This window comes from Salvelinus fontinalis, chromosome 13, assembly GCF_029448725.1.
Source record: "Salvelinus fontinalis isolate EN_2023a chromosome 13, ASM2944872v1, whole genome shotgun sequence".
NCBI classification, from domain to species: domain Eukaryota; kingdom Metazoa; phylum Chordata; class Actinopteri; order Salmoniformes; family Salmonidae; genus Salvelinus; species Salvelinus fontinalis.
The window spans coordinates 14,263,414-14,277,594 of NC_074677.1; the positions used below are offsets into that span (position 1 = coordinate 14,263,414).

General features: G+C 41.2%; 1 protein-coding gene across 2 annotated transcripts in view; it reads right to left on the reverse strand.

Annotated features, from left to right (window-relative positions):
- tmem132e (transmembrane protein 132E) overlaps positions 1-14,181 on the reverse strand; it is a 351,395-nt gene that overhangs the window by 42,742 nt on the left and 294,472 nt on the right. For both annotated transcript variants that reach the window (XM_055941816.1, XM_055941815.1), the window contains exon 3: positions 8,300-8,440. In XM_055941816.1, the coding sequence (XP_055797791.1) occupies positions 8,300-8,440 (141 nt within the window). The remainder of the gene's footprint in view (positions 1-8,299; positions 8,441-14,181) is intronic.

The following is a 14,181-nucleotide window of genomic DNA, read 5'->3' on the forward strand; positions in this document are numbered from 1 at the left end:
TGCCATGATTAGGAAGCCATTGGAAAAAATCGATGTCTAGTACAATGCATAGTGAGAGGTGAGAGAGGATCAAGACAACAATAAAGTGCTAAGCAGTGCTAAAGCTGGATGTAAATGTGCCTGCGCTTAGAATAAATTCTGGCGTGGGGGATTCTGGCGTCTTCTAGGTAAGCAACACTGGTGCTAAAAGGTGAATTAGTCTCCCAATGTCTGGTGGAAAGCAGACTGAATCAGGTTTTCCTCTACAATTTTGCCTGTGCGTATTTCCATTCCGTTTCTCTTTTATCCTGAAAAACTCACCAGTTTTTAACGATTACAAGCATACCAATAACATGATACAGTCATCACTATGCTTGAAAATATTGAGAGTGGTGCTCAGTAATGTGCTATATTGGATTTGCCCCAGGACAGAAAGTGAATTGTTTTGCCACATGTTTTGCATTATTACTTTGGTGCATTGTTGCAAACAGGATGCATGTTTTGGAATATGTGTATTCTGTACAGGCTTCTTTCTTTTCAACCTGTCAATTAAGTTAGTATTGTGGAGTAACTACAATGTTGTTGATCCCTTCTCAGTTTTCTCCCAGCACACCCATTAAACTAACTGTTTTAAAGTCACCATTAGTCTCATGGTGAAATCCCTGAGCGGTTTCCTTCCTCTCCGGCAACAGAAGGACGGACGCCTGTAACTTTGTAGTGACTGGGTGTATTGATATACCACCCAAAATGTTCTGTGTCTGCTTATTCAATGTCTGCTTTTGATCTTTTTTACCCATCCTACCAACAGGTGCCCTTCTTTGAGAGGCATAGTAAAACAACTCGTCTTTGTGGTTGAAATTCACTGCTGTGTGGGGTGCAGAGATGAGGTAGTCATTCAAAAATTATGTTAAACACTATTCCACTATTCCAACATTATTCCACGCAACTTATTATGTGACTTGTTAAGCACATTTTTACTCCTGAACTTATTTAGGCTTGCCACAACAAAGGGGTTGAATACTTATTGACCAAAGACATTTTTTTATTAATTTGTACACATTTCGAGAAACATAATTCCACTTTTACATTATGGGATATTGTGCATGGACCAGTGACCAAAAATCTAAATTTAATCTATTTTAAATTCAGGCTCTAACGCAACAACAAAAAGGAAAAAGTCAAAGGGTGTGAATAATTTCTGAAGGCACTTTGAAGTTGGTAAAACAGTATGTAAACATTAAAGTGACCAGTGTTCAATGACTATGTACATAGTAGAAGGCTAGGTAACAGTGACTAAGGTTCAGGGCAGGGTACTGGGAAGAGGCTGGATATTGGTGACTATTTAACAGTCTGATGGCCTGGAGATAGAAGCTGTTTTTCAGTTTCTCGGTCCCTGCTTTGATGCACCTGTACTGTCTCCGTCTTGTAGATGGTAGTGGGGTGAACAGGCTGTGGCTTGGGTGGCTGAGGTCCTTGATCATTTTCTTGGCCTTCCTGTGACACCAGGTGCTGTAGATGTCCTGTTGATGTCCTAGTGATGTGCTAAAAAAGGGGAGGTCAAAATTTGGATGAACATTTTCTTGTTTGCTTATGGCCCTATACAGCTCGTTGAGTGGGATCTTAGTGCCAGCATCGGTTTGTGGTGGTAAATAGACAGCTCCGAAAAATATAGATGAAAACTCTCTTGGTAAATAGTGTTGTAAAATGAAATAAAATTTGATTGGTCACATGTGCCAAATACAACAGGTGTAGACTTTACAGTGACAAGCTTACTTACAGAGCCTTCAGAAAATATTCACACTCCTCAACTTTTTCCACATTTTGTTGTGTTACAGCCTGAATATCAAATGAATTAAATTGAGATTTTGGGTCACTGGCCTACACGCAATACACCATAATGTTAAAGTGGAATTATCTTTTTAGACATTTTTTACAAATGAATAAAAAATGAAAACCTGAAATTTCTTCTTTGAAGTATTCAACCCCTTTGTTATGGCAAGCCTAAATAAGTTTAGGAGTAAAAATGTGCTTAACAAGTAACATAATAAGTTGCATGGACTCACTCTGTATGCAATAATAGTGTTTAACATGATTTTTGAATGTCTACCTCATCTCTGTACCTCACACATACAATTATATGTAAGTCGAGCAGTGAATTTCAAACACAGGGAGGTTTTCCAATGCCTCGCAAAGAAGGGTACCAATTGGTAGATCGATAAAACATTTAAAAAGCACACACTGAATATTCATTTGAGCATTGTGAAGTTATTGATTAGACTTTGAGTGGTCAATACACCCAGTCACTAAAGTTACAAGTGTCCTTCCTAACTCAGTTGCCGGAGAGGAAGGAAACCGCTCAGGGATTTCACCATGAGGCCAATGGTGACTTTAATACAGTTACAGAGTTTAATGGCTGTGATAGGAGAAAACTGAGGATGGATCAATAACATTGTAGTTACTCCACAATACTAACCTAAATGACAAAGTGAAAAAATGGAAGCCTGTACAGAATAAAAATATTCCAAAACATGCATTCTGTTTGCAATATGGCACTAAAGTAAAACAGCAAAAAATGTGACTAAGAAATGTACTTTATGTCCTTAATACAAAGCATTATGTTTGGGGCAAATCCAACACAACACATCACTGAATAGCACTCTTTATATTTTCAAGCATGGTGGTGGCCACATTATATTAAGGGTATGTGTAACGGGCTTCCTCCTTCTCCTCATCCGAAGAGGAGTAGCAGGGATTTGACCAAAATGCAGCGGGTTGTGAATACATAATGATTTAATAAACAAAAAACAGAAGAACACGACGAACACTTGAATAATTACAAAACAAATAAACGAATGTAGACAGACCTGGACACGAACTTACATACAACGTGAAGAACGCATGAACCAGGAAAACAGACTACATAAAACGAACGAACTAACAAAAACCGGAACAGTCCCGTGTGGCGTAACATACAGACACTGACACAGGAGACAATCACCCACAAACAAACAGTGAGAACAACCTACCTCAATATGACTCTCAATTAGAGGAAACGTCAAACACCTGCCTCTAATTGAGAGCCATACCAGGCAACCCAAAACCAACATAGAAACAGAAAACATAGACTGCCCACCCAAAACTCACGCCCTGACCAATAAACACAACCAAACAACAGAAAACAGGTCAGGAACGTGACAGTATGCCTGTCATTGGCAAGGCCTGGGGAGTTTTTTGGGGATAAAAAAAACATCATAGAGCTAAGCACAGGCAAAATCCTATAGGAAAACGTGGTTCAGTTTGCTTTCCAACAGACACTGGGAGAGAAATGCACCTGTCAGCAGGAAAATAACCTAAAACACAAGGACAAAGTTGCTTACCAAGATGCCATTGAATGTTCATGAGTGGCCTAATAAAAGTGTTGACTTAAATTGGCTTGTAAAACTAAGTAAATGAGATATTCTTGCATTCCATTTTCAATAAATGTTTTTTAAATTTTTAAAATACATTTTGATTTAAGGCTGTAACACAACAAAATGTGGAATAAGTCAAGGGGTATGAATACTTTCTGAAGGCACTGTATGAGCCAATTCCCAACAATGCAGAGTTCAAAAGTAAGACAAATATTTGCTTAATAAAAAAATAAATAGTAACACAAAAGAAAGTCTACAACTTATCATGGGGTATTCTAACTTAGGCGAGCAGAACCTCTTGACTTCTATTAGAGATTGTGCACCAGCTGTTGTTAATAAAGAGACACACACCTTCTCCCTTTAGCTTACCCGATGCTGCCGTTCTGTCCTGTAGATGCATAGAAAAAACATCTAGATGTATTTTATCCATGTCCATGTTCAGCCACAGCTCCGTGAAACATAGGATATTAGGTCCCGTGTGGCTCAGTTGGTAGAGCATGGCGCTTGCAACGCTAGGGTTTTGGATTCGATACAAAACAGACCAGTACGAAAAAGTATGAGAAATGTATGCAGTTACTACTACTGTAAGTCGCTCTGGATACGAGTGTCTGTTGAATTACAGTTCTTCAGGTCCCATTGATAGGACAGTCTCGAACGGAGCTCATCCAGTTTGTTCTCCAGAGATTGTACGATCGCCAATAGAACAGACAGTAGCTGCGGTTCATGTACTCGCCAAAGCAGCTTCGTCAGGGTGCCCACACATCGCCTCTTTTACCCCACCTTTTTCTTTTCCGGGGTGAGCAGTATGTCCTGCAACTCCGACTTGTTGAAGTAGAAATCTTCATCCAAATTGAGGTTAGTGATCTTTGTTCTGATGTCCATAAGCTCTTTTCAGTCACAGGAAACGATGGCAGAAACATTAAGTACAAAAAAAATAAAAATAAGCCAAATTGGTCAGGAGCTTGTAAAACGGCTGCTATGCAATGCAGCACCATTCTCCCCAGGAGAATGGTCTACCACTGTTGTCATCAGCAAACTTGATGATTGAGTTGTGTTCAAAAAGAATGTTCAAGCAAGCATTAAAACATTTATTTATACTTTAATGAGCTCAGTGGTAAGATGCATAACGACCTTTGAAAAAAAGACATAGCTGCGTGTGACGAGTGAGATACTGGTGTGCACCAATCAGAAGTACATGAAGAACAGGAGTATGTCGGTGGTATTAACCACCAGCTCCTCAAATAACTTTTTCACATTAACATGTTACATATTCTTTACATTAAGATGAACCCTTATAATAATTGCATGTTGTCATAACAACTCCGAAGTCCTTGACAACACAGAGAATCACATGGTGGACATTAAAAGCATTGACTATTCTTAGTTCCTTGTATAACGTACATGTCACCAAGCTATGGAAGAAAGTAATGTTTTCATCTAGCAGGAAATGTAAAATGCTCCCAAGTGCTGCGTTCGCCCAGAAAATTGATCACGCTTCATGATTGAAGATGACAATATAATCTATTATAGGCCTAGATTTTTTGCTAAACCATGTCGAATGAAGGCTTTAAACCTATTAGGCTTAATGTCGTAATACAAAACTACTGGGACCCTCTTTGGCATGGATCTACTCATACTACTTTTGTGGACAGATTTATAAAGCAGCCCAGCATGGTCCATTATCTAAAATATATACCAAAGTCTGCACAAAAAGGCAGAACTATATCACAGTTAAATATGCCTTCAAAAAAGGTCCCGCCATTAATGTTATCTCACTTAGCTGGGTGAAGTGGGCCTGAAATACTGTAGTTTGAGAATTCACTCATCTTTAATGCTTTTTTCAGCTAGATGGCTAAATCAAAGGAAAATAGGAAACGGCAGGCTATTTATTCTTGGAGACTGTTATATGGCCCTAAAATGTAGGCAAAACTCTTTAGTAACATATGAACTCTGCCCAAAATACCTTCATGACTTTTGACTGGGCCTCTGACAAAAGTTGGGATGACACAATGTGTCTTTATCGTAGCTTGACCCCCTGCTGGACTGGATTTCCAACATGGTGACAGGATGGCAAAGATGACTTGACACGGTCCGCTAAATATAGCGAGAAAGACAGACACTAAGTGCCCTATTGAGAGAGAACAAAGAAAGACTGGCTGATCTTTTATTCAGGTAATGTCACTGTTTGTCTGTTACGCTCACTCTCTACCCCCCCTCCCTCCTGACCCACTTGTCCAGTCTTTTTTCCCCACAGTCGGTGGAAACTATGGGCGGTGGTATTACTAGGATCTGCACTGGCTAAATAGCTCCGGAGGTTTAGGATAAGCAGCCCAAACTCTTAATGCCTTCTTTGTTAATGAGTTGAGTGTATTAGTGATTTATGTTAGCTAATGCCAGGCTTCGCCCGCCCAGAGGTATTGCTGTATCACAGGCTAAGAAGCTAGCTACCTCCCTTCATCCTCAGCTGCACCTGATTCCACTGGTACTGCCTTCATTCAAAATGGAGGGCCTGTTTTAGGACTGATGAGAGTAATGGTCTGATCCATTATCCAATGTATTGGGCATGCATTCTAAGTGCTGCCATTTTTGCCGATAACATCTCCATGGCACTGGAATGCAGCAACATACAACGTATTCACACTCCTTGACTTTTTCCACATAATGCTGTGTTACAGCATGCATTTAAAATTGATTAAATGTCGTTTTTTTGTCACTGGCCTACACACAATACCCCATAATGTCAAAGTGGATTTACATTTTTCATTTTATTTGATATTTATTCAATAAGTATTGAACCCCTTTGTTATGGCAAGCCTAAATAAGTTCAGGAGTAAAACTGTGCTTAAGAAGTCACATAATAAGTTGCATGGACTCACTCTGTGTGCAGAAATAGTGTTTAACTAGATTTTTGAATAATTACAGTATCTCTGTAACCCACACATACAGATAATTGTAAGGTCCCTCAGTCGAGCAGTGAATTCAACCACAAAGCCCAGGGAGCTTATCCAATGCCTCGCAAAGAAGGGCACCTATTGGTAGATGGCTATAAATAAAAAAAATGCAGACATTGAATATCCCTTTGAGCATGATGAAGTTATTAATTATACTTGGATGGTGTATCAATAAACCCAGCTACTACAAAGATACAGGCGTCCTTCCTAGCTCTGTTGCCGGAGAGGAAGGAAACCGCTCAGGGACTTCACCATGAGGCCAATGGTGACTTTAAAAAAGTTAGAGTGTATTGGCTGTGATAGGAGAAAACTGAGGATGGATCAACAACATTGTAGTTACTCTACAACACTAACCTAATTGATAGAGTGAAAAGAAGGAAGCCTGTACAGAAAAAAAATATTTCCCCCAATTTTTTTTGCAACAAGGCACGAAAGTAATGCTGCAAAAAATGAGGCAAAACAATATATATTTTTGTTCTGAATACAAAGTGTTATGTTTGAGGCAAATCCAATACAACATATTACTGAGTACCACTCTCCATATTTTCAAGCATAGTGGTGGCTGCATCGTGTTATGGGTATGCTCGACTGAGGTTTTCAGAATAAAAAAATTTATGGAATGGAGCTAAGCAAGGTTACATTTTAATTTTTTATAAATAAGCACAGGCAAAATCCTAGAGAAAAACCTGGTTCAGTCTGCTTTCCACCAGAGACTGGGAGATTAATTCACCTTTCAGCAGGACAATAACCTAAAACACAAGGCCAAATCTACACTGGAGTTGCTTACCAAGAAGAATTTTCCTGAGTGGCCGCGTTAAAGTTTTGACTTAAATCTTCTTGAAGATCTATGGCAAGACCTGAAAATGGTTGTCTACCAATGATCAACAACCAATTTGACAGAGTTTGAAGAATTTTGAAAAGAATAATGGGCAAATGTTACACAATCCAGGTGTGGAAAGCTCTTACCCAAAAAGACTCACAGCTGTAACCGCTGCCAAAGGTGCTTCTATAAAGTATTGATTCAGGGTTGTGAATACTTATATAAATTAGATATTTCTGTATTTCATTAGCAAACATTTCTAAAAACATGTATTCACTTTGTCATTATGGGGTATTGTGTGTAGACGGGTGAGCATTTTTTTTTATTTAATCCATTTTGAATTCAGGCTGTAACACAAGAAAATGTGGAATAATTCAAGGGGTATGAATAGTTTCTGAAGGCACTGTATAAAGGTTAAACTGTACATATCACTTTGCCATTTTTCTATTGGTTTTCCCTACACATAAAATGGATATATCACTTAGGTTGATACTCAAGCTGTAAAAAGCATGCATTTCAAAACTACAGTTTAATGTAGTTGTCCTCCAAACATATCAGCTTTCTGCCAAGGAGGGAGAAATGTTTAAATCATCATTGGTGTAAGTATTTTTTAAATTTTATTTAACCTTTATTTAACTAGGCAGGTCAGTTAAGAACACATTCTTATTTACAATGACGGCCTACCCTGGCCAAACCCTCCCCTAATCTGGACGACGCTGGGCCAATTGTGCGCCGCCCTATGGGACACCCGATCATGGCCAGTTGTGATACAGCCCAGGATCTGTACTGATGCCTCTAGCACTGAGATGCAGTGCCTTAAACCGCTGTGCCACTCGGGAGCCCTCTATGGCTTTGCATTTAAGCACTTTATTTGACAAAGTATATCCAAGGATTTTTTGCACAACTACCCAAATCTGTATCCATATCTTTACTACAAATAGACTTATAACTTCTTTTTTATTATCAGCAAGCAACATGAGGACACTATTACAGCCAATGAGATGTTTTGAGGAAGTCTCAATTAGTCTTTCACAGAACAAACCATCCTGAAGTTAACAATGTGCTGGGCACAACAGGCTCACTCTGTAGTGTTTGGGTGGATGTGTGTTGTGTGTTTAGGCCTTAGGCTGTTGACTTACCCGGCTTGCACTCCTTTATTTTTGTTCACGTCGATGGTGGTGATGGAATGCTTCGCCCCAGACTGTACCTCCCAGTCCACAGTCCACTGGGCATTCTTTGACTTGGTTTGCAGAAGATTCACCCCTTTCTTTGCCTTGACCCTGCAATCGAGAGATAAAAGGAATGAATCAACTTTATGAACAGCCCATGATTTATCTGTGAGGTCAGAGGTTGTCGGCTTGTTTGTATACTGTAGTTCCATCATGTGCACAGCTCTGTATTACATTGGGGCAAATGCAATTTTGAAAGATCAATAAATGACAGTTAATGTAGTTGGACAATGTGGTGATAAACTGACTCTAAAGACAAAGGCTATTGCACTGGAATTTTGAAACCCTGGATAAATGTCTGAATAATGCTTGAATAACGAATGAGAGTATTTCTCAACCAGCCAACTGTATATTAAGCATCAGGCAAAAAATAAAAAAACACTCCATATTCTTTGGTTCCATAATATTTTGAGAGCTTTAATATTGTGCTGTACTAGTGTTTTTAAGACTATGATCCATTTCAGTGACTCCGATTAATTTCCCCACACAAATGAGAGGGTATGAGGTATTACCCTGGTGTGGCCCATGTGAATTTAGCTCGCCATTGCGTTCGCACAAAACCGATTAATGAGTGAGCATAGAGAATCAGAAAGGTACAGCTGTGACTAGTAATACGCACCAATTCTGTAAGACTCTAGCCATCTTTGCAGCCCTGATAAGAGGCAAATGGAGGAGCTTGTGTGAACTACTTCGACTAAGACACTACTATTATTTATTCATTCCACACAGATGCCTTCTGCCATGGCAACTTCTATTTAGCGCTTCGCTGGAATGGATGACTGCTAAACAGGAGCGGTTAGCTCTAAATGCTCCTAATCCTTCAAGGCCATATAGCTAATTCATACACTGGGGTCTAAAATGTCACTGGACATTTTCAGTGCAAACATTTATGCTCTGAAAGAGCGTTTAAAAAATGACTTCTCTTTAACCCTCGATGTGGTTTAATTCATTGTTGCTTGTAACCTGTGGAGAATAATTTTGTTTTGCACAAATAGCTAATGTGGATTGGTGCATAGCCTTTCATCCATCCAGTCTTCAGGAAATTACTCAGATTGTCAAAGACTGTGGTTAACACCTTGAAACACAATATTCCAGTGATGGCTCTACGCAACGGAAGGCAACTGTATTGAGTGACAGAAGCTCCTTGCCTCTGGATCATGAACAGCAATCTCAACAATGATCTTGAGCACTCCGATATTTATCTTGTTTATCACTCTAAGTACAGCTTTTGAGGTTCGGCAGCCAGCACAGAGCCATGCAGATGAAGAGCTGGAAGGAAGGAGAAGGAAGAAAACCTGGCTGGCAGGGAGATGTTCTTTAGTGGGGCAGGCTGGGGAAATTAGAATGATCGAGCCAAGGAGTTAGAGGGGATCGCAAATCAAAACCTTGCAACTGCCAATGTTCACATCTGATACAGAATTTACTCATATCCTGCCCAAGGAAATTATTGTTGTATTGCGGTGGCAGATACAGATGGGAACCAAAGCGTGTGTTTTGCAACAGTCTGACAGTTACTAATTAACATAACATGATGATGTGTAGTTAAGGCCTCTCAAAACAGCAAACTCCCACCCATTGCGCAATTGGGGAGGTTGAAAGTCAGCAGTATGCCTGACAGGTTATTCTGCGACCTAGACCTCGGAATTCTGACCTTATTTCTTCAGGCTCTGGTAACCATATTCAAAGGCTGGCCAAACACTTTAAAAGGGTGACAGCAAATTCATTGATGGGGTGAATCTTTCTGCCGGATTAACCCCCAACCGGTTTTCAAACGCTTCCTTCCTTTGCCTTTAAACCGCTCCTTCTGCACTCACCTGATAAAGCAGCGGCGGCACCACTTTGAGGATCGGGCCATGACCAATAGAGGAGGCTGCAGCGCCCTGTTTTTCAACAAGGCTTTGGTTTACTCTTTATCTCCAGTTATACGCAGCTGCCCGCCGTGTAAAAAAAAACACCTTTATTGATGATGTGGCACATTCCTATTTTTCAAATGTTAAATCTCTGAAGGTGCAAGTCAAGATAGGAATCTGTTTGTAGTTATCGCAAGAATCTTTCCCTGGGAAGTAAATCTGTGTGGAATAATTATGTACACCTGGAGCGTGCCCTTTCCAAACAGTATTACCACAAACAGAGTTGGATTGGTTTGGTTCAGATGAAAGAAGACGGCTCTAGTCCAGCTCAACATGTCACCTTCAGTACCAAGCTATGATGAACAGACCAACTCCTGGTAAACAAGACAGAACACAGTGGGACTTTAGTGGGACTTTAGTGGGACTCCAGTGGGACTCCAGCTGGTCAATGTTGTTAAGGAGTCAACACCAAGACCCGGTTGTTGTGGTTTCAACTTATTTGAATCAATGAATAATAGTCCGTATTAATCCTAGTAGTGTAACATGGCTATTATGTTTATTCTTCACATGTACACCAGTCAAATAACAGAAAAGAGCTTGGCTTGAACTGGAAACTAAAATATGAATAGAAACAGTTGTTGGTGCTTTAAGTCTAGCGTCCATCCAACCATATTAGCCTCTTCCCTCACTCTGCTTCCTTTTCCAGGCTCTCCCAGACACAACTCCCCAAGCTCTGCTTAACTGTTAAGGCAATGCCTGTGTGAAATGACCAAGCATTCACAACAAACCCTTTGCTTAGAGAATGCCAACCACTCACAGATTGCAATTCAGTTTTTTGGAAGTCGCTAGCGGTAGTGTGTTGCGGTGGGGAGTGCCAAAAAGCAAACATTTGACCATGGTGGCGGTGACAACAGCTCACAGATGAAGCGCAGTGCCACTGTTGGGCGGCCTAAACTCTAATGGATATCAAGCCTTGGCATTCGTAACCTCGGCAGACTTCGGTGCACAAATGCAGGAAAAAAGTAAATAAAAAGGAACTAAAATGTCAGCACTAGAATGTCTCAAAGGCACTCCCTTTTGAATTACTGCAAAAACAGGGCATCTCCAACAGCTAAATTTGGCCAGCGAAGCCTTTTTCCACTGAAGCTCCATTAGTTTGAGGGGGCACTTTACAGACAACTTCTCCACTTGGAGTTCTGCAGTCACAACAAATTCCCATTCCATGACAGTATATTATTTATCTATCAATGTATGCTTGTCCTTGGCCCTGTGCTTGACGCCGTGCCCGTTTTATGTGACATGTGATTCAATCATGCACTTGGCTGTGTGTGATATAACAGCTCGGCATGTATGATATGTTTATACAAGCTTGAGAAACATTATTGTTTGTTTCCAGCACTTTGCATCCTTGAAGTAGCAGCTTGATGTAATGTGAGGCTAAAAAAAACAATTTATTCAGATGCCACTCCATAAGCCTTCAATTGCACTGACAAAGCTAATATTTCAAAAATGTCATGACAATAATGGATTATGCTTACAAGGTGGGCTGCAAGCGACTGCTGTAGAAAATAGCACACAAGAGTATTACATACGGCACCAGTCAACAGGGGTTCATTGAGGGTCCACAAGTAATTCCTAAGTAGATATTTATTGAATTGCAGTATTGTAATCTCAGATATTGTGTATGCCAGACCTTGAGATTCACTGTTCGGCAAAAAAGAGAGAGAAATAGCTTCGTTTTGCATCACCTTGCTGGAGAAGCACATGCCAGCTGCTCATTATTGTGGAAATATGAGAGGGATGTCGTTACGAGGACATGTCAACCTCGTCAGCCTCCATCTCTAGCCATGTGGACATTCTGCCATAATTGGCAGCGGGGAAGCAATCAGGACAGATGTTCGCTTTGCAACGAGACGCCCGGCACCACAAAAAGATCTGATGCACTCGTCACACTGCTGATGCTCGTCTGACGGTAAACCGAGTGGCCAGCCCAGGCCCAGATGAAGGGCCAGCCACCACGGGTCGGGAATGATGAGCATCTTCAGTAATCTCTCGCTAAAACAAAAGACGATATGGGACGTGAACAGCGAGGGATGAACCGACAGTCGGGATTTACACTAATCTGACAAATCATCTAAGGAGAAAAGAGAAGGCACAGAGGCACAGAGGCACAGAGGCACAGAGGCACAGAGACACAGAGACACAGAGGCACAGAGACACAGAGGCACAGAGGCACAGAGGCACAGAGACACAGAGACACAGAGACACAGAGGCACAGAGGCACAGAGACACAGAGGCACAGAGACACAGAGGCACAGAGGCACAGAGGCACAGAGGCACAGAGACACAGAGGCACAGAGGCACAGAGACACAGAGGCACAGAGGCACAGAGGCACAGAGACACAGAGGCACAGAGGCACAGAGGCACAGAGGCACAGAGGCACAGAGACACAGAGACACAGAGGCACAGAGGCACAGAGACACAGAGACACAGAGGCACAGAGGCACAGAGACACAGAGGCACAGAGACACAGAGGCACAGAGGCACAGAGGCACAGAGACACAGAGGCACAGAGACACAGAGACACAGAGACACAGAGAATAACTGTATTATACTTCTTTCGAGTGGAGCATTTCATTGTTTTATTTATTTCACCTTTATTTAACGAGGCAAGTCAGTTATGAACAAATTCTTATTTACAATGACAGCCTATCCCGGCCAAACCCGGACGACGCTGGGCCAATTGTGCGCCACCCTTTGGGATTCCCAATCACGGCTGGTTGTGATGCAGCCTGGAATCCATTTAGGAGCACTTTTGGAAAATGCAGAGCAGAAACTTAGAACTGTTGATCAGATTGGGCTACATTTTCTCGTGCTTAATTTGTATTCTCCTAAGCAGCGAGTCGAAAAATAGAAAAATGCAGTTTTGACAAGCGCAGAAAAGGGTAACCAGGGCACTACAGTACGACCATTTTACTTGCATAATCACCTAATTATTTTGCTGTGCCACCTGGAATTTTTATTTAGGAGCACCAGTGAGCCTATAAAAATTAAACATTATACCTTGAATATCTCCATTTTTTTTTTTGTGATCCTACATTTTCTTTAATCGTTCTCCTAAACACGTGGTCCTTGTAATAAAGGTCAGCGTAGAACCCCTGGTGACAGCAGCGTTTGTGTTCCTAATCCATTTATCTCAAAAAGGAAAACTACTCGGAAGTTATCCTGATTATTTGAGGAGATAAAAGGGTCAAGGTTAAATAGCTTCACACAGACCAAACAGACCCAAAGAAACATTTGAAAACTGACTACTTAAAACAAAACACAATTGCAGGATTCAAAACAGAGGCTGCAGGCCTGGGAGGGAGGAGGGTTCCTGTCTTATCTTTAAGTGGTGTTGTGGGCTAACGTGTGGAGTGGAGACTCCCTTTTCTGTGCCCTGATGCCACTGATGTAGATGCAGCTATTTGCACACACAAACACGCGCCCAAACACGCACACACACACACAGGTGCACACACACGTGATCACGCACACACACACACAAACCACAGGCACACACTGATGCACAAGCACACTGCAGAGCGATGGCGGTGGCTGGGAATCCGTCCTCCTGGAACACAATTATTCTAAATAGTTTTTCCATCAGCCGGAGCCATGAGTAGAAGACCCTCGGGTGAGCCATAACCTTTCTGTGGAGGCAATCGGGAAAAAAGACGCTCTCCAATTTATTTGATAAGGCGAGTAGAACTCAGCGATGCCAACAGACATGGAGAACAAGAACATCAGGGCCTTTCTGAAACCAAGTTGCTGACATTTTCAGAGTTCACATCACGATGCATGCATAATTATATTTTATTTTGTGTTAAAAATTTCCCATTCCAAAGGAGAACTAAGAAAAGTTGAGAATTCCTATGGTTTGCGGTGCGGTATACCAGCAG